Source organism: Cottoperca gobio, chromosome 5, assembly GCF_900634415.1.
Source record: "Cottoperca gobio chromosome 5, fCotGob3.1, whole genome shotgun sequence".
NCBI lineage: Eukaryota > Metazoa > Chordata > Actinopteri > Perciformes > Bovichtidae > Cottoperca > Cottoperca gobio.
In genome coordinates, this window is record NC_041359.1 from 22,010,226 (window position 1) to 22,034,942 (window position 24,717).

The window sequence follows — 24,717 nt, forward strand, 5'->3', positions numbered from 1 at the left end:
CAAACACGCTCCTGAAGCTGCAGAGGAAGAGATGTGAGATCGATGTGAGTGAGTGTCTGCAGAAAGCTGTCAGCTGTCAGCACCTGGAGCTTCTTCTTCTTCTGCTTCTTCTCGGGAGCTGCGAGTCATCCGGAGCGCTCACTTTGTCTCAGGTTTTGCAGGGACTCTTGTGAAAAGTCTTGCGGAGTCTTCTGGGCATGGAGAGGAAACTGCTCTGATTGATAATCGGATTTTTTTTTTTTTCCACTGCAGATTCTTCTATCTGAATTATGGTAAGTGTGAAGTACTTCGGCCTCTGTTTTATATTTATTTTGATCATGACATCGAGGGTTTTAGATTCGAGGGTTTTTATTCAGGTCAAAGTATTAGATTTTATAAAATTGACTTACGATTTCATCCTTCTGTGTTGGGAAATGTTTCTGTTTAAGTGTTTTTCAGCTCTGTTTCTCTTAAATTTACATCATCTTTTTATTAAAACATCACATTTAATTTACATTTAGATCAGCCTCTAAATAAGCCTCGTCACTGTGTGGTTTTTAATTAAATGTGTCATCAAATCAAATATCAAATCATGGTACGTTTACAATTAAATAAACAGTACTAAATTATCAAATATGTCCAATTGATTTGAATAACTCCACCTGGTCTTTCCATTTAATTTGACAATTAGGCTAATATAATAATGACAATATTAGCAAACGTGTGCTTTCATATAATGTGTACCAGACATACATTTATTTAATTAAGTATTACCTTAATACTTGAAGAGTAATAAACACCGCTTATTACAATGTATAGACAAACGTAGAAAAATGTATGTTAATATAAAAGTAAATGGTATATTTTCTTTTTTAATCTTCATGTGAGCTAAAGGATACTGTCACATAATTGTGTTCTTTACTATTCAGCTTCTTTTATTTATTCCAATTTATTGTAAGTCATTAATAAGAGCAGAAAACCACAAAATCCACCATCAACAAATCAGTTATTAGTGTCCCACTGAGCCCTTTAAAAGATGTGGGGGGGGGGACGTGTGTGAGGCTCCTTCTCTTAGATTGAGCTCCTTTGTTTTTCTTGGTGCTGGTTGAACCGGTGCAACACTGTTTGCTCGGCTTAAGTACAGAAGATTACGCTGAAGTCACTGACACCCCCTCAGCAGCCATGCAGGGACCCTCATTAACTAAATTAGGGGAGCCTCGCTAAGCATTTTTCAAAGGCTTGTATTCATATTTTTCAAGGACCCCTTCATGGCTCCAGACTAGAAACTCACTCACTTTTTTTTCCAAACATTTAAATCACCTTTAAACATGTCGATCAGCTGCACAGCTGGAGGGGAAAGGATTTAATGGGGCCTTTTGTTGTTTTGAAAATAAATAAATAGATTTAAAGCAAATAAATCTGACATTACCTTTACTTGTATAGATTTTTGTCATAATATTTAAAATGTATACAATAATTATTAAATATGTGAGCTCATAACATCACTTTTATTTTAAATAACATTTAAATTAGCATTTAATAGAACTATAACATTTTGGTTTTGCATCTTCATAGATGGACATCTGAGCTTTTCCATCGATGTTGCAGGGCTTTAACTGAGTTTAACTAGAGGGAAATGTGTTTCCCATATACCAGCTCTCAAGAATGTCACAGTCATTTCAGAATTGTATTAAATAAACTGGACTTATATCTCTACTTGTCACTGTCAGTTATCAAAAAAAGAAACCTGCAGGGGTAATGGCCGGCCAAAAAGGGATTCTTATTTTTTTTTGATAGTTTCTGTATCAAGTATTCAGGTCTGTGACAGATTGTAAATCTCCTTTTTATATACCTGTATTTTAACCCCTACAAATACCATGCAAGGGTCTTGTTGGGGGGGGGGGGGGCTCAGACCACATACCGAAGGTGTGTTCTCGGGCGTGTTTGATTTAACACTGCGGTTCGTCTCTTAATAACATAAGGCCCCATTTCTGGACTCGCTCTCCATGGCTGCGCCGGATCCCTCTCAAGCCTCTCTCCCTCTCTCTTCTCTGCCTTCATGGTTCCTATTACTAGCTCTAATAAATTGTGAATAAGCAGCAGCCCAAAAAAAGTCCCGGGCTGTGGAGAATTCCCCATCCTGTAGCGCAAGGCACCCCCTCTTAAGAAAACACAAATTAATTCCAAACCACTCTGTAGCCAAATGTTTGTGGAATGATAAATATTTTCATAGGAAGCTCTGCTCTTCCTGACTTTATCTGCACCAATTTCATTATGTATTTCTTCACAGCCACACAGTTCTTGACATTTTTTAGCTTCTGTGTATCTCTCTCTCTCCCTCTCTCTCTTTCTCTGGGAGTCAAACAGCCTTGCTGACTTGAACTCAAGGTTACACCAGGCCTCTAATGTTGACCCGTATAGTCTGAAAATACATTGAATCCATCCTTTTAGTCTGAAATGAATGATCCTAGTACTAAAAGCTAGACTGATTTCATTTTGCTTAATATGCTGCGCTGAAGTGAGTGTGAACAGAAGAGTTTTAGTCTGTTGCAGCGAGATGCTTCTTTAGTTCTATGACGCGATCATATTCAGCCCTGTGTACAGAGCAAATGTGACTAAATGTACATCTTCTCTGCCAAAACTGACGAACTAATGATACTGTTTATTATATTATCTTGTATTCCCCATTACTGAGCGACTAGTGTCACTGTCCACCTATTTTTATTTCTTTGAGTTATTTGTGTCTTACTATGTCCATATATCTCCTTAAGAGGTCACCGTGGACTAAAGTAGTCTTCTAGGTTTTCATGGAACGAATGCTTCTGAACTTTATACAACTTCAGAAGAAGCAAGCGTGAGTGTAGCCTGATATGTGCAGCTGTCTGTATGAAAAGAAAGCCTTAATAAATCAAAACTTTCTCAACTATTCTTTGTAGAAGTCTTTTATTACAGTAAAGCATTAAAGCCACGGCAGAAGGTGATGCTGCTAATCAAAGACAATAAAGATTGGAAAATATTTGTGATTATTAGCATTAAAAAAATGATTTGTTCCGTCCTCAACTGACTTCTCTTATGTTAATATATGCGTGTGTGTGTGTGTGTGTGTGTGAGGCTTGATCGCAGGTATAATCTATTGAGCAGTAGTGTGTCTGTAGTGTTGTGAGACGTCGGACATGTGCGTGTGTGAATCTGCACGTTACACATATGTTTAGTGAAAAAAAAGCTGAGGAATGAAAAGAGATTCTGGGGACACTAGAGGTTGATTTGTTGGCTCTCAAATAGTTTGAGGCTCGAAAGTTATCACACTTCCCTCTAAATGTCTTCTCCTCTCCCGCCCTTCCCTCCCTTTTTTAATTCCCTTAAGCCCCAGAGAGCACCCGGGGAGGCCTTGTGGTGATGTGTGTGCGTGTGTGTGTGAGTGCGTGTGTGTGTGTGTGTGTGTGTGTGTGTGTGTGTGTGTGTGTGTGTGTGTGTGTGTGTGTGTGTGTTAAACCCTGGGCTGTCAGCAGACAACAGCTGTCTCTCTGGCTATCTCCACTCTCCTTATCTCATCTTGAGAATGGAGAAGCCACACACATCGCAGCGTATAGCCTGCAGTGACCATATTTCATTCTTTCATGCTTAATAACGGTTTGGGTACTTTCCACTGAAAAGAGAATTTAATAATTCTCTGTGGCTTTGGGAATATTTGTTTAGCTGTCAGAAGTTTTCCTTCATTGAATCTTTTCCTGCGTATAATTTTCTTTCCCACTATTTTCCATCTTTTAATTCCTATTCCTATTTTATAATATCTCATCTCATTTATCATGCATTGTTATCTCTCCAAAAAGGCATAAATCACTCTGTTGCTTTCTCTTTTCTCTCACTTTTTCTGTCTCACACACACACTTGCACAGTAAATCTACCATTATGGAAGTAATTGGACCTCAGTCCGTCTGTAACGCCTTGTGAGCTTCAGCGAGTAGCGAGCTCTTTCTGGCCAGCTGTTCGCAACTATGGCGGCCACTAGCCGTCATCTGCTGTGGAGGCTGATCGAGGGCAAACCTTTTTGTCCTGATTTACTAATAAAGCAGCCAGTCTGAGAGTGTGTACATTTGTGTGTGTGTGTGTGTGTGTGTGTGTGTGTGTGTGTGTGTGTGTGTGTGTGTGTGTGTGTGTGAGTTCATTAGAGAAGGCAGGAGCAGTCATGCAGTCAGGCGTGTGTCAGTTTTGAGTGTGCGAGAGTGTGTGCGACCACCCTCCCATCACTGGACCAGATGTTTTTTACCTGGGAGCCAGACCACCATCTGACTGGGGTCAGCCCGGTCCTCCAACCCCACACCCGCTCCTCCAGGCTGCTGGGAGGTCTGCCAGCTGTCCCTCACTTTGACCCACGTCCCGGGGCACTGGTTCTGGGGGAGTCAGAGTCTGGGCCTTGGGGTAGGTGGTCCTTCTCGGATTTGGCAATATTACTGGGGGAAAATTGTTAGGGGTATTATTAGAGTGTGAGTGCCGGGATATGGGCAGTGAAAGCAAGTGAGGAAGCATAAAGGCAGAATGTATTTAATTCATGAAGGAGTAGAGAGTGTGTGTGCGGGAGAAAACCAGAGATATAGACACTGGCATTGTTAAATAAAGAGGTTTTTGATTACTGAGGGACAGACGGGGGTAGCTTCTGGCATTAAAGCAGTCTTGTTGCAGGGAGTTAGTCAAGTGGAAAAGAAAGGCCACCAAGTCTGGGAGGTAAAGTTACAGAGTGCAGACAGAGTCGGCAACAGGTTCACTGCTGCCAGAGATGAATTGGAACCTCTCGTAGAAGGACTCCTGTTTCTTTCAAAGGACTTCTGCATCTGTCATTATGTGACTTAACTGTTCGTGCACTTTTAATTTAAAGAACTTAAGCATTAGCCAGGTCTGTCTGTGTGTGTGTGTGTGTGTGTTTTGATGACTCCCACGAGAGTTGAACCTGTCAATAAAGGGATTGCGTAGGTTTTAAACTGGTTGCTCAAATCTCTTAATTGTTTGGTTGATTATTAGCTGCTGTGTGAAACCTCATTGAGATGGCTCACTCCGATAGTGAGCAGGTGAAACATGGAAACATCTTACTCCTGTGTTTTGTTTTGTTTTACTTTTTACCATCTCAGCAAATGTTGGACTTGGTATGTGGAGTCAACAGAAACACGACTGGTTACTGTTGACATTAGTATTTTTCCCAACGTCAAAAGTTACCCACTGTTGCTTAGGTTTCACTTTGCAGATGGACGGCTTTGTCTGTGTGTAAACAGAAACGTTCTGTATATTGATTTAACATGGAACACCACTAAGTTGTCCATGTATCACGTGTAAACATATTAGCACTAATAAAACCTCAGTTACAATACATCTAGTATCCTTTATTGTCCTGCAGGTGTGACATTACTGGCAGTCATAAACACACCTTCTGCTAACGTATGATCCTATATGAGGCTAACATATGCGGGGAACACACACTTGGAACGTATTTGCCTCTTAATGAGTGATCTGGTGGCTGAGGTCGTGGTGGGTTGAGATTATCAATCCTGAACATCTGTTCGTGGACCACCAGCATGTTTGAGCCTCTGCACAGCTAATGTGCCCGTTTTAATCAATCAATCGCCAAAGAAAACTTTCTCTTTTACACCACTTCACACCTTTCTCACTGATGTCTTTCTTTTACTGAAGACAGCTTTAATGAACTGCTTGTTGGATGATTAACATCAATGTGAAGGCAAAGTGTGAGAACGTTTGTATTGCTCTTTGTGGCTCTAAAAGGATTAGTTGAAAATGAATCAAAATCTATTTAAGGGATCAAAAAAGCCAAACATTGTCCGGTTCCAGCTTCTCAATTGTGAGGGTTTACTACCTTTCTTTGTCTTATGTGATAAAAGAAATAAATACGAGCGGTTTAGAGACTTCATTTAATAGATCAAATTATCCAATTGATTAGTTAATGTGTGGAATAATAGACAAAGATATGAAAGTAATCATCCCATAGCTCTGTGCATTGATGATAAATGTCAGAGTTCACACAGCAAGAGTTTTGTATTCAGTATTTGTTTGTTGTTAAGTTATAAGAGATTTTAAATAAACTGTCTGGTAAAACACCTGCTTAATAAATGATCTACTTTTAATTGTTCTTAAGAGGTGCAGGCTTTGTTTTAACCTTTCTAAATATGTAGTTTAAAAAATGTAAGTATAATGCTAACACTGATTGTCCTGCTGAGTGCATACGGTGGTTAAAGAGGGCAGTATCTGGCAGATGGCACAGATTTCCACTAAGAAGCCTCTGATAGTGTCACATAAACTCAAATACTGGGCCCTTGTTCTGTGTCTTTTATCAGTGGCTCAGAGAGAGAGGGGGTCTGTGTGCAGCAGTGAATCCACCCCCAACTTGTGCCTCAGGCACTTCGGGCAGACTGTCCAAATTGAGGGCTCCAGGTGGGGTCCCATATGGCGTGATTATAGACCAGCCAGTCACCTTGTCCCGAGAACCATAACGTTCCAATAAAAGGTCAAACCATGAGCGGGTCACCGCAGTGTTTTACTCTCAGATGTCCTATCAAGACTCAGACACTGGCACGGGCACACATATTGACACTGTAAACACACGTCTACACCACACACACACACACACACATCACTCACGTCACCTGACATATAATAAAAGTAATGTAAATATGATTAACGACACACGCCCTTCATTGGAAATATCAACGAGCTGTGACTTAATCACTCGCCAACAGCGGTGGAGGCAATGAAGTCCAAACTGTTCTGAAAAATGATGAGTCATTTAATTAAACTCTGTTATTCAAATTAGAAGTTACAAGTTGTTAGTGATTTTACTTTAGGATAGATTCCTACATTTCAAATATGAAATAATGCAGAGTTTTTACTTACTGAAACTAATAATTCATCTACAATATATAATTCTGAGTTTGTTGTTTATACAGTAAGTAGTTTGGGAGGCATTTCAAATGACATAAATGATACATTGTGAATGATGTGACTTTAAACTGATACGATTTAAATCATGGAAAGTCATTTCAGTAAACATTGTTTGTGTTGTGTTTTTGTCTCGTATTATTTTTATTTAGTTTGCGCTTTTATCCTCATTTCAATCATTATCTTTTCCCGGCTTGTCCCCCCGCCTTTGTGTGTGGACGTTTGGAACGAGACTTGTTCTTCAGACGCGGTCGGACTGACGATGAACTAGTTGGCCCACATGGATCAGTTTCGCGTCGGTCAATCTTTTCCTCACAGTAGTTTAGTAGAACAGGTAAATCTGCATAAACTCAGCGTATTCCTTTAACTGTATCAAATGACATTCCAACTTAAAGCACAATACACCATCCTGTGATGTAATCCGTCAGCACAAAGGCTAGAATTTGATATCCGTGAAAGAAGCAGTGGTCTAGCAGAACCCTGGGACCCAGGTGAAGCTGGTGGGACTGGCCTTGTGGCCCTGTGGCCCCATGTGGCTCAGCTGGGTTTGTTTTAGCTTTAGTTTCAGCCCTCAGCTCTCCACATCTCTGCTGAGCTCCGCTCATCTTCCCTCCGGTGTCCTGCAGTTCCCATGGCCTTGTGCGCCCTCCTCCCAGGCCTCACCCTGAACCAGGAAGTGCCTTCCCTATCACACACAGTTTTTGTGTTTGTGTGTACTTGCATATGTGTGTGTGTGTGTGTGCATACAGGACTGTTGCAGGGATGCAGCTGAAGTCAAGAGGACTCTGAACAGGCGTCGCTTTTACTTTTGATCCCTGGAAAGAACTGCGAAGTGCTAAGCACAACAGCACTTCCCTTATTTTCCCTGCGTCCTGCGGGATCGGTGTTACTCTCTCGAGCTTCACACTCTGCCTGTGATGAAGGTCAGATCAGGACCTCTGATGGCTGCAAGCTCTTAAGGGTCATTTCAAGTGGAAATCGATAGCAAAACTAATAATAAACATGAATATGGTTTAGATAAAAAAAATTCAATAGTTGAAGCTAAAAGAAAATACATGATTCTTTTTTGCTTAATGTAAAGCGTACAGCTTTATTGATTTGGAACAAATTAGATTAGAAATATCTAAAATGTGTATCTCGAATTTGTATTTATTTGTATTTTTACACAAGGCTGTGACATGACAGTAAATCACCTCCTTAGTGTCATATTTACAGCCTGTTTTATTTGTGTTTATTCTATAACACAGATGTGAAGCTGGAGTTTTGCGTCTGCTTCGTGGTTGAAAGACTTTTATTTACTCAGAAAACACTGCGAGCTGTCTTTGGTGTTTTTAAAACCCGGGCGGGCGACTCGATCAGCTGGAGCTGACATAACGTGAGATGTGTTTTCTCTGCTAACGCTCTTGTTAATGACATGAGAGCAACACAAAATATACTGTAAGTCATTTCAGCTTTTATGATGCCAGTGAAGCTTCTGTTGATCAGCAGGCTGTCACAATTTCTGTCACTTTTCTTACAAAGTTTGTACTTTGTTTCCCTTCCCGTCATCTTTCTCTGCTGCCGTAAAACCCTGCTGCCCCTATATTTCATAACTGTCATCTGTCTCTGTCATTGTGTTGTCAGCGAGGTCAGAGGTCAGGCAGTTAGCTGCAGCTTTGCCAGATTGGAATGGCCCAGAGGCAAAGAGAGAGAGAGACAGAAAGATACAGATGGACAGAGAAAAAGAAATGAAAGCGAGAAATAGAGAAATAGAGTTGTGCAGGTGAGGTTTTAAGTAATCTCACCTCAGTAAACAAATGAAGAAAGTAAACAGACAGTGTGACATGTATATAGTTGATACAATGTTACGAAACATAGAAGTGTATGGATATTTTCTTATCCCTTACAAACTCATGTGATTATTGTTTCCAAAACTATTTGCTTGTACATGTTGCTGCACCAGACTCCACTCTTCGTGGGAAGGCTTTGTGGAAGCTGGCTGCAGGGATTTGATCCCTTCACCTTCAAGAGCCAGTCAAATTCTTTCAAACTAAACTTACCATAATTGAGGAAGCCCAAATAAAATTCAGATTTTTCTTCATACGAAATAAGAAAGAAAAAGAGTTCTATAGTGTTAATAGATGACTTGATTTAATACCTGAAAGTTTACCCGTGAAACATCAGTCACCCACAATACATCTTGCTTCAGATTGACTGGTACCTTGTGTGAGTTAGCTTTAGCAGCTGCTGTCAAACAGACCGACCTCATTCAGCTTCCTGCTCAGACTAATCAATGTGGCATTGACCTTTTGACCTCCAGCTTACTGAGCCGAGACCTCCCCTTCCCTCTCTTCTTTTCACCCTTTTCTTTCTCTCTCTTTTATCCTTCCATGCTTCTGTTAATGGGGACCGAATACAACCAGAGACATACCGTAAAAAGAGATGGCAGTCTCTCCTGTCTCATCTTGTCAGAGCTCTATTGCTTCATCATATGACCCATAACCATTGGTTAGGCTGAACTGGAAATTGTGACCAACACACTGCTATTATTTAAAATCTTTCTTTCCTGGTTAATTTCCTCTAAATAGTTTCCTCCAGTATGCATGGCACCGGTGTCAGACTGCCAACTGAGTCAGCATTAGTGGAGCATTTTTCCAAAACAATAATCTTCCTAGAAATAATGTTACCTGTCAAGTTCCTGTAGCTCATCATTTTACTGCCAGAGTCTCTAATGACCAAACTCTTCACGTCAATACCACAATCATCTTCTCTTTTCTTTCTGTCTATCCTTAAAACTATTCACCTCTTGAACTGTGTGCATGGAGAAAATACCTGCTCCCCCCCTCCTCGTCTCGCTGCAACAAGGCCCGAGGCACGTCGCCATGTGTCAGTCACCTGCATACCTGTGTCCTGATGTGCGTTTGATATTGTTTCCACAGGAGAGTTGACGGCTCGAGAGGAACCTGACTAACAGCAGTGTGACGGGATAAAGAGGATAAAGCTCTCTCCACAGAGCCAGGTGAGAGTGCAAAACTACAAAAGAAAAGAGAGTGTAAGTGCTTCAGATGAAAAGAGGCTGATCACTGGAGCTCCTGCAATCCTCCAGTCTGCCTGTGAAGTCAACACACAGATTATAACCCCCTAATAAACCCCTAATGATAAAACTGGTCATCAGGACTGCACACCCTCATTTTAGGGAGTGAGGAGATCATTTATAAGAATTATACCCTGATTTTAATGGATATTCTGCCCAATTCTAATATTGTTAATAAGTACAGGTAAAATATTAGTGGCACTTAATTTAATTTAATTTTAAAAAAGCTGCATAAATATTTCAAATTGACAATTTTCCGATTTTGGAGTTGGAGGGTTTCCTGCGTTGCACAATTTCTCTGGAATTATTATCAAAAATCTCCATTGTTCATTTCCTTACTGGTTTCATTGTTCATTTTCTGACCGTGTCTATTCTTGCCTCCTTCACAGGGCTTCCTATTCTAAAACTCATCGTACCTACTGCAGGTGAGTTCGCATAAAAGCTCAAATGTGGCGCAATTAATATCTGTTGTTGACAAGGAAACTGCCACATTATTGTGATTTAACCTTAAACTGTGTGGTGTTAATTATTAACTCATTGAAGTTTATTAGACTAAAAACTTAAAGGTTTTCTTTTCCTTTAATTAAGTCCAGTTTTGTTGTAATTGTTTGTAAAAGTTTGGCAGTGTATACGTCCCAGCAGAGTTCTGTTTGTGGCAATAATTCATTTGCTTTTGCATGTTTAGTATGTTCTTCCTCATACACCGTGACAAAACAGATGTTCTGCTGTAACAGATAAAGAGAAGAAGAACATGTCACCAAAAGTTTCCTCATTTTTTTTCTTCCTTCTTTAAGATCGGCTGACGGGGGAGAGGTGTCATGGCTGCGTATGGACAGACTCAGTACAGCCCCGCCCTCCAGGCTGCAGGGCCGTACACACCTTACACTCACCACACGCAGGGCTACAGCGTGCCATCTTACAGTGAGTACAAACAAACATGCTGCTTTAGAAACAATAACATTACAGCTCATTGGACAACATCAATGTTCAACTCATATTACAACACAATGGAACAAAAGAGGGAGAAACGAGGGGGACAGTCAGGGGCATCTAGGAGCGCTTAATCGCGATTAATCGTTGCCATTCAATCCACAGTGGAAATACAGAGTTAACATATTATTATTGTGATGGCATCTCTCCATGCTTAGACATTAAAACAGAAGATGGCCTGAGTCACTCTCCAGGACAGACGGGATTACTGGGCTACTCAAACTTCAGCGGCACTCCTCCCAGTCAGAGTGTCTACAGCTACTCACACGGTTAGTCTGACACACTGTATGTACTCAATGTACGGACACGCCATCACACACGCAACTTATAAACATCATCTTTACTTGCAACCTTTCTGGAAGGAGCATCCATCCTCGTGCTGCCCTTCCTCAACTTTTTTTCCCCCTCTCCTCTCTTCTCTCCTCATCTTTCTCTCTTTTCCTCTCCTTCTCTCGGCCACACCTGTTCTCCATTAGCTGCGGTCTGGACTCCTGGCGTCAAAAGTCTCCCCACCCCTCCTCTTTTCTCGGGGTCAGGCCCCCTTTCTCCACTCAGACCAACAACACAGCATGCAAGCGCTTGTGTCTGCTAGAGAGAAAGAGACAGTGAGAAAACATGTAGACAGAGGATGGGAGCAAGGATAAAAAAAAATAATAATAACAGAGAGAACAAAGAGGTGGGCAGAGGGTCTTTGCCGAAAAAACAAAAACTCAAGTGTCTTCTCTTGCCCACGCATGGCCTCGTGTGTGTGTGTGTGTGTGTGTGTTTTGGGGATTTTGTGTGTGTATCTGTGCTGTACACATTCCTCAGTCGTCCGGCGCCCAAAGCATGACTCGCTCAGTGCGACTTTATGGCTTTGAAAGCTGCGTGAAATTGACCTTGTGTGTGAGAGGGGAGAGGTTAAGGTGAATTATACGGAGGGGTGAGTAGGTTTAATGTTGCAGACAGGCGATGAGCCTGTTTCCACTGTATGGACGAGACAAAGGAGAGACAAAACAGGATTAAACGGTAAACAGATGAGGTTTGGAGCAACATAATCTATATCCCAGCTCAGTTATAAGTGCTCTAATAATTGGAATGTGAGTCTCTATATTATAACGGGCCATTCACACATCTGTTTACTCTTTAAAGACAAAGTATTTTCCTACTTTTGCTTATTTTTGTAGGCTTGGCGCAATGGGTTGTTATAATAGCATCGTGCTCACCAACTTGATTACGGAGATCAAAGAACACGGCGACAACGTTAAAACAAGTCAAACGGGTAAGGAGCGTAAAGACAATCAGCAAGCCGGCAGTTTATCCTAATCTATATAAACCACGTTATTTGGACGCGAAACCAGAAAGTCAAAACGTTTCTAAATTCTCAGGAAAACTGTACGCACAAATACAGCGAATATGGCAGGTCAAAGTTGAACAGGAAACGAGACGGGGCAAGAAAAAGTCATATACAGGCTACGATAAGTTAGCCAAACAAAAGAGGTAAATTATTTCCCAAACTGTCAACTTTCATCTCAGTTTACAGAACGACTTTGTGACACAAACTTTGATCATCCATTCTTGCTGCTTCACACTTTCCCTGCGTAATGAGCATTTAGAGTGTGTGTGTATACTGCAGATAATCTCAACTGTGTGTGTGTGTGTGTGTGTGTGTGTGTGTGTGTGTGTGTGTGTGTGTGTGTGTGTGTGTGTGTGTTTACAACTAAAAGTCTCATCGTCTCACCGCTCCTAGTTCTTTGCCCTTTCTGCACTTAATTGTAGTGATTTCACATCTCCGTGTCACCAGGTCGCGTGTCTCACAATAGACACTGTGGTCTAAAGTTACACACATGAGACTCGAGTTGTATGTATTGCTAACCTGAAGTTTGCTATCAGTTGATACGAGTAGTGGCACATGAGAGGGAGATCGTAACCTCTGTCTCTCTCTCTCTGTTTTGTTTTTTGCTTCCCAGATAATTCTATTTTTCCATATCACTTCTTCGTGAAGAGAATATTCATATGTCAGACATTATACTGGAATGTAAATATTCATGTGAATACACTTATGATAAAACCTCTTGCAAACTGCTAAGCCCTCAATGACTGTTGGACCAACAAATGTTATTTTTGTGTGTAGTTTGAGTTTGAAAGACACTGTTCCCAAACAAAATAAATTTGTTTGAATATTTTTATGCATAAATCATTAACTGCAAACTTCAAACGGTAATAAACTGCCACAACAACCAAATGTTTGTAGGATTTCAGAATGTTTCCATGTTGTCCGTTATACTGTACACAATGCTTTAGCACGCACGCACACACACACACACACCACAAAAAGCCATCGAAACGCGTACTGTACACTGTGCGTACAACTGAAACCAAATGGGGACTATGGGAGACTTTTTGTGTTTACTCGAGAGACCTCCTGGATTTTTTCCTTTAGACGCTTTGAAGATTGTTGTGTTGTCTGGGGAGGTTTCAATGTGGTTCTTCCATTGAGTCATTTTGTTTTTGTATGTTTGTCATGCACTGTGGGGGTGGAGAGGAAGACATGGGGGAGCAAGACGGAGCCGTAGTGGACTGAGGAAATGATGGAAGGTAGACTTGAGGAAGGGAGTCTTTAGAAATATTTCAGCTCATGTCAGAGAGTAAAGCTTTATTATCGCCAAAGGGCGACTTGTTGTACAGTTAGCAGTCAAAACAAAACAGAGCAGTCCCTTCTCAGAAGATACTACGAAATTAAAGTACATTAAAGTACATCGTATTAACTTTACTGTCCTACTGCACATAACAAAACCCACCAAACAAAGCAATTATTTACAAAGGGTTAAAACAGATTGCAAAGCACACAGTAATCTGCTCCCTGTGGCAGGAGCACCGAGGGGGGAAGCCCACACAGGCGGCAGGTGCTGCTCAAAGTATTCACTTATCTAGTTAGATATCTCAACATCCACATTCTATTCAGACGTTCACGGTTCTCCCAGAGGGTTCATTTACTCCTGGCGCCACTGAGGTTGACATTTTGTGGTTTGTTGGACGGATTGCCATGAAATTTGGTTTAGATAGTCATGTTCCCCTCAGGATGAGTCGTAATTACTTTGGTTATCCCTTCACTCTTCATCTAGTGCCATCGTCAAGTCAAAACTTTCAATTGTGAAAGACAGCGGCTCTTTGTCTTTCATGCTAATTAGCAAATGTTAGCATTAAACTAAGACGGGGAATATGGTGATAATGGAATGAAAATGTATAATAGGTAGAGGAGATAAGATTACATCCTGGGTGCTTTCACATGCTCCTCGGATGGTCTCATTCAGTTGGGAAGTTGTTCGCCCGCAACTGGTGCGTTCATGAGCTTTGAGTTGTGAACCACATGGACGCTACAGGGAAGAGGAGTTGTAGGCCTATAAGTGTGTGTTCATGTGAATTTTCCCAGTAGGGAATACATTTTTCCTATATTATTCCGACAACCCATAAATCTCGCTTTGGTAATCAAAATGTAACTTAGTTTGTGTACCCCCCCCCCCCCCCCAACCCCCCATCCTTCATTTGAATCTGCTCCAAAATGTAATGGGTTCTTTTTTTGGCCCATTTTACACACTTCCATCAAATTTCATGAAAATCGTGCCAGAAGCTTTTCCGTTATCCAAACAGACGTACCGAGCAGAAAACATTCTTTGTGGAGCTTCGAAATATGATTGAGACAAACAAACAGCGTGGACAGACTTGACAGATAGATGCCGGGTGAGGCAGTGTCACCGTGGGGGGAGGATTGCTTGGAGGAAGACATTCCTGCATTGGCTCAATTAGACTGAGAAGACTCCCAGAGCAGCAGCAGCAGCAGGAGGAGACTTTCCCACCTGTATTGTTGTGTCAAACATAAATCTCACTCCCAGCTCCTGCAGCACTCAGCTGTCACTGAGGAAGGAGTCAAAGTTGGCTGCTCATTACTTCCTCCGCACATAGTTCAGATCAAATGTTGTGGAATTATATCCGAGGTTGATTCATCAACTCAAGATGTAACGCAGTCAAATCTCTAAACCAGTTTGTAATTGTTCGCTATGAATATATCCTGAAAGTTTGACCTTTTGTCCTCGCATCGTTTCTCAGGTGGTGGTATTTCATCTGGAATTTTTCAAGGCACCCATGCAATCTCCAGTTCAACACCATTCAACTCCACCCAACAAGTGAGTGAAGTAACTTCAACAGGATACATAATTATAGCAATCTTGGACTGTCAGAAGAACTGTGTTGATCATATTGTTGTCTGTCTAAATGTCTCCCTCCCTTTTGAAATGTTAAATGACACTGACTAATTAAAGTTTCCGTTTTTCACAGGAGTTTTCAGCGTACTCGAGCTACAGTCAGAGTCAGTACTCTCCGTATTATAACTCGCATCCCTACAACAGCCCTTACCTAACCAGCAGCAACATCAGCCCCGCCGCCATCACAGCTCCAATAGCCTATCAGCATCCAGAGCACGCCGTCATGCTGCCCAATCACAGCCCAGAGTCACACACAGGTAAGGAGTGACCTTACCTGTGGATCTTTATACCTACCTACCTACCATCTATGTGGCGCCTTACCCTAAACAAAAGCACATATAACATGGACTGTACAGTACGGTGTTCTCTTGAATCATTCTTACTGCTTACTGTGGTCTTCGCAGTGTATAGGAATATTAAAGGTGCATTACAGTGATTTAGTACTGCGCCTCCATAAAGTTGAGTGACTTTCAAGAGAGATTTTTAATTCAAAATGTTTGTGTCGCTTTTAGACGCTGGTTTGGATCCAAAAAGCTTGGATCCTACACTTCCCTTTAGTGAAACTCAATACTATCTTCAGTATTCTCTCTGACTAGTAAATGGAGTAAAAAGACTTCCCCTTAAACATGCTCTGGAGTTAATAAATCAACATCTGAATCTTGAAAAAAAGTTGTTTTATGGAGACTGACTGTGTTTTATGTGTGTGTGTGTGTTCTAGGCGAGTACCACCCGCCGCCAAGCCCCCCCACACCAGGTAAAGAGGAGGGGGTCCCGGCACGAAGGGGGTCAGATGGGAAGTTGAGAGGGAGGAAAAGAGTCAGTGACCCCGCGCCACCTCTGGACTCTGATATAGAGGTAAACACACACTCGCACAGTGTTGAAAATTATCAGTATTCCTCTTCAATATTTATCTTTCTCTGTCTCACACACGCACTCGTAAACGTTCATGAGGTTAACATTACATATCTGTTATTTCACTGCAGCGTGTGTTTATCTGGGACCTGGATGAAACCATCATCATTTTCCATTCGCTCCTCACGGGAACCTTCTCCTCACGATTTGGCAAGGTACGACGATACGACCCCTCCCTTTGTCATTTACTGTCAGAATACGTGCCGTAGCTCATCACGCTTTGACGGCAGTTAATGTCACGGTAGGTTGGCACAGTTTGGCACAAAACCCTCGCGACAACAAAGCAATCTCGCTTTCGTCAAATCACCCTTTGTCTCAGCGTTTGAGTGCTTATTTGACGAACAGTCAAATGTTTGGCTGCCCGAGCCGAGTCCACAACCTTTGGATCTGATCCCTGAGCATTTTCACACGCTGGCTGTTTTGCCTTTCTGCCCTCTTGTTTCTTTTCATAATGCACCGGCGCTGTTTAGCTACCCGGGCATCCTGCGGCGTGAGTGACAGCCGGTGGGACCTTTACATAACAGACAGGCAGCTGACAAGGGGCGGACAGTGGTGCGTTTCTTGGTTTTGGCCGGGGATGTGTGTTTTGAATTCTCACGGTCCCCCTGCGGGTTGACACAAGGCTGATGGGAGATTGAGAGCAGCGTTTCTGATCGGTTCAGCCCCCACAGGCCATGCATGCCGTTGTTTCTTTTTCTTTCTTTTCTGCCACAGAGAGGAGGAGGGGGAGGGGGGGGGGGAGAGAGAAAAGCGGGGAGAAAGAGAGAGAGAGAGAGAGAGAGAGAGAGAGAGAGAGAGAGAGAGAGAGAGAGAGAGAGAGAGAGCGAGAGAGAGAGAGAGAGAAGATGTGTTGAAATGTGACTCATGTGCCAAAAATTCCTGATTCCTCCCACCACCCAAACACCCCGCTGCTGGAGCTCAGTTGTACAAACTCTGACATCAAAACTCAGACATGCAGCAGAGGAATTGAATGAGTGACAGCGGAAAAACAGATTAACAATCCAAAGCATCAAGACGGCTTACAAGCTAGTTCCCCTCTTCTTCTTCGTCGTTTTTTTCCCTCCCTCTCAAATTTACTGCTAACTCAACCTCCTCGGACAAGCATAATGGTTTGTTTTTTTCTCCACTCTGTGTCCCGCTTTCTCTCTACTTTTTAACAGCCCAGGCTCTTCCCATTAGGGTCAGCCTATTAAACTCTTATCATAAACAAATGTTTTGGACCTATGAGTAAAGGCAAGTCTGGGCCCAGCGTGCAGGAAAGACTAATGGGTGTGTTGAAAGACAGTTGTTTTCACCAGCTTGGTGAGCCAGAGGTGAATGGAGAGCCACATGAGGAGCTGGTTCCCTCCCCTGTAACAGCTCTTCCATTATCTCATCTATCATGCAGCACCCCTCTCTGTCCTCTACTTTGTTTTTTATTTTGAACATGCTGCATAAGAGTAAAGGTGGGAACTTAATGTTCTAGGTGTTTAGTTTGTTTCTGACTTTTCCTTCCTCCTCTTTTCGTCGTTCTTCTTAAATGCTTTTATTTGTCCGGCTGTAGAGCAGCCCTCGTTTTTACACGGGAGAAAGGTGATTATAGATAATTATTTTAATTATGAGAAAAGCAGAACAATCCTTTCTTAAGCCTTTAACCCCTCCTTCTTCATCCTTTCCATTCATCTCTTCCTCTTCTGTCCAGAGTTTCTCAATCCTCCCCCCTCATCATTTTCTCCCTGTCTTTCTCCTCCTCCTCCTCCTCCTCCTCCTCCTCCTCCTATTGAACTTTCTCCGCCCTTCGTCCTCAATTACATTTTTCTCTTCACACCTTTCTTTCGGAGCGGGCGGGGGGGGGGGGGAGGTTTTGTAATTGTCATAATTTACCCCGCTTTTGTCATCAAGCCAGTTTCTACCACTTTGAGCCAGAGGACGGCTCTGCTTGTCATTTCAGATGCACTAATCTTATGTTCACCTTTGGCTGACACCGCTGCCAAAGACGAGCCAACGCATCCAAGCAATATGCCACGCACTTATACACACACCTGCTTTTGTAGTCTGCTTTTTTTTGTTGTTGCTGTTTGTCAACCTGACTGCCTGCACATTAAGATTTATGTGTTTCTCTTGGTGGTGATTCATAATTTGCTTATTAAGGAACAAAACTGAAGTCGGTGTATTGCGACACCTGCATACTTGCCTCTCCCTGAAACCTGTTTGTGTCAATCTAAGTTGATGAGTTTGCAGAGGAAGTGAAAGGAAAGCCGTTCAGTGAGACAAGCAGGCGGCTGCACTGACAAGGCGAGAAGAAGAGTGATGATGTGAACAATCAAATTGAACGTATTGTTCTCTAAATAGCAAACCTCTTACGCCATCAATCTCAGTCTTGAGCTCACGATTGTATTGTTTTTCGCTAATTAATAAGGGTGCAGCGCCTGACACGATTTAGATGTTGTTCTGACATCATTTTGAGGTCAAATCACAAGCTGTAGTTTGCAAACGCGTGTTCTTTTATTTAAATGTGTTGAAATGGGAAAGTTTGCTACCACAGTATGTATACACTAGACATGCTTTAAGACATAAACACATAATGTATGTAGAGTACATGCACGCTGAGACACACACTTGATTGATAGGAGATACATGTTTACATGATTATGATGGTTATAGTTCAAAAAAGATATTAAAAGAGATTAAAAAACTTGTGACTTGTTGCAAATAACAGATACACAGCGACGTCTAACAGCCGTGTGGTGTGGCATTCAAAGTTATGTATTGTAAGGTCGGTGTTTGTCTCTGTGTTCAGGACTCCTCAAAGGCAGTGTCTCTCGGTTTGTGGATGGAGGAGATGATCTTCAACCTGGCCGACTCGAGACTCTTCTTCAATGACTTGGAGGTGAGTATTTAAATTTGAGTTATAGTTGGCTCACAAGAACGTGTAAAGGGGGAGCCATGTTTGGAAAATGTAAATGTATTTTGTTAGCTTTATGCCTTATTTCACACACAGAAAACCCTTACCACTTACGTATCTCATATTCCTGTTTGGACACTCAGTTATTTTGCAACTTGAAATTTAGATTTATTTCCAGTAAGATGGAAAATAGCAGCAGTGAGACTACTGTATATCCAACAGTGTAAGCTGGCATTCCAGAAAACCTTCCCTGCGACAGGTTTTCTTACCTGGCATAAAGCACAGTGGCAGTCATTGTAGAAAAACCCCTCACACAACTTCTACCCTGTATTAATTCTTACTACAGCATGTTCCAAACAATTTGCCCTCGTCAGTTGAGCGAGAATATTAAAAGGAGGGGTTGTTAAGTGCTGTGCTCTTACGGTCAGACCTAACCTGCTGCCTAAAAATCCACCAAAGTTAACATGGACATTAGTGCAACCTCTATAAACGATGACTCATTGAAAAAAGAAAATCCAAGTGGGCATTAAAATGCGGTTTTACTACCTGCTAGTGACTGAAAAAAGTTCACATATTTTTCATCCTGAATTCCTTGGCCTTGTTCTGACAAAGAAAGAAGATTAGAGAGGAGAGAGAACAAGTACACTTTGTGCTGTAATTATAGGTGTGTGTCTGAGCAACCGAGAGGAAAATTAGTCAAATGGGAGGAGGAACATTCGAGAGGAGGGAAAGGAGCCAACAAAGCCATTTGCAAACCCGGATCTTATCCTCTCTTTTGTTGTCAGGGCTCAGTAAATCTCTAAAGCAGTAGGCCACTGCGGGCTGACAACTGCAGTTAAGTCGTGAGGTACAATTATCTTGTCCTTCGTCAGTAGCTACATCAGTAGCTATGAGTGTTATCACTGCTGTCATAACTGAAGTACCAGCAGACGATCACACAACATATAAAAACAACTGTATTCCACTTCATGTGCAGCTCTTAAAGATGGATTCAAAAGAAAATGCTCTGGAGGTACTGAGTTGAGCTGCTGTGAGTTTCAGTGCCTATAAAGCTCTAAAGAGGTCATTTGTATTGTATGGTCAGTTTTAGCGGCTTTGCAGGGGCGGATGGCACCTGAGTGTGCGGTGGGTTGCAGCCCCTCGGGAACAGAGTTATGTGGAGACGGAGGGAAGATGAGGTAGCGTCTCCATCTGGCTTTAAGATGGCTGAAAGGTGATAGGAGACCCTGTCCTGAGTCGCTCGGTGACAGTAAGAAGCTCTAATAGGACTCGGGTTTTGCACTGATGTGATACGTGTATCACGTATATGTGAAAGATTTTAGGATAGTTTTTAGGAGGAGACAGTTTTATGTTAGTACAGTATGTTAGACATACTTGTGTATTTCCTCTTGGCCTATGATGATGGATTTATTGCTCCTTGTTTTTGTTTTCTTCCTGCAGACACAATCTTAGTAACAGTTTCCATGTTTCTGATTCAACTGCATATTGCTGAAGGTGTTTCTTTTTTGCCGTAGCCATGTGTAAACCGTGTGGTCCCTGCGGTTTGGTTCCTGCAGCATTAACGTCCAATAGAGAGGAACAACGTGCTTGTCAAAAACAATGGGCCTTTCTTTAACCAAAATGTTGGACACACTATAAAAAATGCAGATATATTTTTACTTTAATTTACTACGTTGGTCGCAGCAGGATCGCACAGCCGTGTTGACTGTCCTGTATCTCCGGCGCCTCGCTGTCCCGTGTCCCGATACCTTAGTTCCTCCTTCCTTGTCTTTTATTTAAGCTCTTTTTATTATTTCTGTAGCTGCTATCACCCCGCAGGCTCCCCTAAAGAGGAGAGACCTGCCTGTACAGGGCTCCACTCTGAAATAGATCTCTTGATATATCCGCTCTCTTTTTCATTTCCCAGGAATGCGACCAGGTTCATATTGATGACGTGGCATCAGACGACAACGGACAGGACCTAAGGTAAAGCGTCTGCTGCGTTACTGTGCTCAGTTCCGCTGCGGCTTGTGAACCAGACTTGCCCTCTGGGTTTTTTTTTTGTGCACAGGAGGAAGAATTAAAAAAATGAGACAAAGAGTTTCTGCGTGTGTTCATGCATGCAAGCATGTGCATGTCTTTTATTTTCCCGACTTCCACAGCCATATGATATGTCACAGGATTATCCAACGCTTTTCATTTCTCATCAAAATATCTCTTCATCGTTCCCTCTGTCTCCCTCGGTCCAGACTTTTTATTGCTAAACTTGTTGAAGCACTTTAGGGTACTTTAAGGAGGGATTTGAGAAAAGGCCAGACTGTAGCAAAGTTTATTTTATTGAACTTGGCCCTTTTCATTCTCAAAGATGTTTTTATATTTATCCTACCCGTGTTGAGTGTGTAGACTTCATGATTTCTTACTGACAAAGCTTTTTCATGCACGGCTACTACTCAGTATCAACGTTTCTTGTCCCTGAAATGTTTGTGGTTACACTGGCACACCTCCCTAAATGTGATTTAAAAACCTTCTTGTTCATAACCTGAAGCTTGAATCAATTCCTAGAGCTAGAAACTTTATCTAGGAATATATAGTTGTACCAGTTCTTTGAGCTTCCCCCCTGAAACACCAATGATAGCGCTTCTATAAGATGCTCTGGAGAAATGCAGTTTTATGATCTATATCCTGACTGTTTCCTGTATTGCGATCCTGCAGCACTTACAACTTCGGGTCGGACGGCTTCCAGAGCCCAGCGGGGGCCGGCTCTCTGTGCCTGGGGTCAGGGGTTCACGGAGGGGTGGACTGGATGAGGAAGCTGGCTTTCCGATACCGCAGAGTGAAGGAGATCTACAACACATACAAGAATAATGTTGGGGGTAAGCGCCGCTTATATAAGTTGTGTGCAGTTTGATCTATTAAAGTGTGATTTAGTGTTGTATTTATGGTTTTGTCTAATGTCATGTTCTGCTTTATTTTAATTAAAAAAATAAAATAAAGAGAAAGTTATATATAATATATCAGTATAGACACATATAAATATGTAGCTGCTGCTAGACCACAAGCTAGAGTTAGATTTGAACACAGCTCAGCTTTGTCTTTGTTTTCTCCTTGCTGGTATCCGGTTGTATACGCTTCCTGCTTAAGAAAAGTCATTTTAAAACCATATCATACCAACCAAATCAACCAAACCTCTATTGATGAAAATGCTGTGAGCATGTTGACGATAAACACTTTGTAAACAGTAATATGATACATGACCGACGCGTTACCTATTCAATTAATTGGGTCATGATGTGGTGAAAAAGCCGAAAGAAAGGACACAGGTTTGTTTGTCCACTGGGATAATGAATAAGAAGTTGGTGTTCAATATGGACCAGCTGATTACAGCTGCTAGAAACCATATGTCTGAGGGTTTGGCTGGAGGATGTTGTGTAAGAACAGAAGGCTGCCGACAGTTCTGCTGTCAAAATAAGGTTTCGCAACATCCCAGTAAATTAGATTTCTTTATGCATTGGAGCAATAAGGGTTCATGTCCTCCCTGTTTTGTTTCAAAGTCTGACCATCAAGCGTGTGCTTCTCCCTGATGGGCAGGTTTAATGGGCAGCCCCAAGCGAGAGGAGTGGTTACAGCTGAGGAGAGAGATGGAGGTCCTCACTGACCTGTGGCTGACTCAAGCACTCAAAGCCCTGGCTCTCATCAACTCCAGGTCAGTTCATGCTGATGTACACCAGCAGGTCGAGTTTAAAATTGGCTAGTAGCTGCACAGTATTTAGTTATTCCATTATAAGAACGTAATCTAAGGTGTCATATCTAATGTGTGTGTCCTGTCCTGTTCCAGGCCTAACTGTGTGAATGTGTTGGTAACCACCACCCAGCTCATCCCAGCGCTCTCCAAGGTGTTACTGTACGGCCTGGGCTCTGCTTTCCCCATAGAGAACATCTACAGTGCCACCAAGACAGGTGAGGAACATTTAAGGAAGAAGGGTTAAGGGAGAAAATGAAAATCGGGATTAATTAAATCCAAGTCTTTCTTCAAAGGTGCCATTTTTATATTTTGAACTCTGATTTCCGCCTCCTTTCAAAGGCAAAGAGAGCTGCTTTGAGCGTGTCTCACAGAGGTTTGGTCGGAGAGCAGTGTATGTGGTGATAGGAGACGGAGCGGAAGAAGAGTCCGTGGCCAAGAAGGTATAACTCAATCTTTTTTGTTTTTTTTACGACTGTGACTGCTGAAAAATGGGCCTCAACTAATCAGTTAACTTTAAGAGACACGTGGTTTTCTGCAGATTCTGTGTCTGACTTGAGGTTTCTTTTCTAACCTTTTGAATTGAAATGTCACACTTTTCCCTGGTTCTGGCAGGTTTTTCTTTGCGTCAAGCTTTTGTACATTGAAGGCCAGACTTTTATCCACATGTACTTTGTCACATGCTATAATCCACTACAAAACCACAGTCCATAATTCACATCTGCACTGCATTTGCAGGAGTGCTGGATGTTGCTAAAGTATGCCTGCTTTTAAGTTTGCATGTTTTAAATTAAACTTAGATCTAATAGATTGTATTTTTTGTTTTCTCAGAAGAACATGCCGTTCTGGAGGGTGTCCTGTCGGGCCGACCTCGAGGCTCTGAGCCATGCACTGGAGCTGGACTACCTCTAGAGGGCGCCAGCTGTCACGCTCTGTTCTTCACCCGGATCACGAGCAGCTCCTGAACTCCTGAGTGCAGCTCGTAGCTGAAGCTGCCCCCAAGAGACTGATTCAGAGTCAGGGTTTGCTATTCCAAGGTTTGGCGCAAGGAGGACAATTTCACTTTAAAGCCAAAGGAACTGTGAGGATTTGGAAGCGAAAGCTGCAGTAAATCTATGAGACGTCAACATGAGGTGAACAAAAAGTGCTGGATCAAAATGAAAGACCAAAGACAAAAAAAAAAGGGACCAAAGCTTCATCACTAACCACAGGGAACTATGGTTAATACTGCAAATACTTTTTCCTTTTTTTATTTTATTTAGTTCATCTCAACTTTATGGAAGGTGTCCCACTTTTGTACACACAAGAGTGAAGCACTGAATGCAACATTGTACATCCTGTTTGTTGAACACAGTGAGTATGTCTGCATGGATGAGGAGCTCAGATTGTAAACCCGTTTTCCACTGACCAATATAATTAAAGACAAAATTAGAAATAAGACTTAAAGCTATGACGTTACACGGAATAGATTTTGCATTCTCTATTATTTTAGAATTGTTGTACTCGTATGTCGGCTAGATAAGTGTCAGATAATATTCTCCTCATAGGTAGAGGCTATTGAAAATAGCTTTATTGTATTTTACCATTAAAATGTAAGCTATTTATTATTGGTTAAATTCACAACACAATGAAGTATAAACAGTTTGGGAGCTCGGCATAAAAATATCCCCTTCAAAGACCAAAAATGTGCTCTTGTAAAAATGTTTTCATAAGAAGATGCTGTATTATAGGCGGTGCTTGAATCCTTACTTTTGATTCTGGGTTGTATATGTTGTCGTGTTTTAACTCTCCTTCTTTTCTGTCCTTGTTTAATTTCCTAATAACCTGTTTGTAATATAGATGAACTGGTATGGTTGTGCATGTGCCGATTACACTGCCTGTCAGCTTAGCTATGATTTGTATATAATGCTTTATTGTCGATTTGTTTTGACAGACAGTTAAAATAGATTAATAAAAATAAATTAATTGCATTGTTGGGAAA

At 41.9% G+C, this 24,717-nt stretch overlaps 1 protein-coding gene across 3 annotated transcripts; it reads left to right on the forward strand.

Moving 5' to 3' along the window:
* eya2 (EYA transcriptional coactivator and phosphatase 2) lies at positions 1–24,717 on the forward strand. 3 transcript variants are annotated; one of them, XM_029431596.1, is made up of 16 exons: positions 1–272; positions 9,837–9,916; positions 10,381–10,416; positions 10,786–10,912; positions 11,140–11,250; positions 15,068–15,144; positions 15,296–15,479; positions 15,941–16,077; positions 16,206–16,289; positions 18,914–19,003; positions 20,925–20,983; positions 21,710–21,870; positions 22,586–22,700; positions 22,833–22,954; positions 23,079–23,179; positions 23,568–24,717. In XM_029431596.1, the coding sequence occupies exons 4-16, from the start codon at positions 10,810–10,812 to the stop codon at positions 23,646–23,648; spliced, it is 1,425 nt and encodes a 474-aa protein (XP_029287456.1). In that variant the 5' UTR covers positions 1–272; positions 9,837–9,916; positions 10,381–10,416; positions 10,786–10,809; the 3' UTR covers positions 23,649–24,717. The 3 variants fall into 3 exon arrangements, with proteins under 3 accessions (XP_029287456.1, XP_029287458.1, XP_029287457.1); XM_029431597.1 differs by lacking the exon at positions 1–272 and adding an exon at positions 4,366–4,398; XM_029431598.1 differs by lacking the exon at positions 11,140–11,250.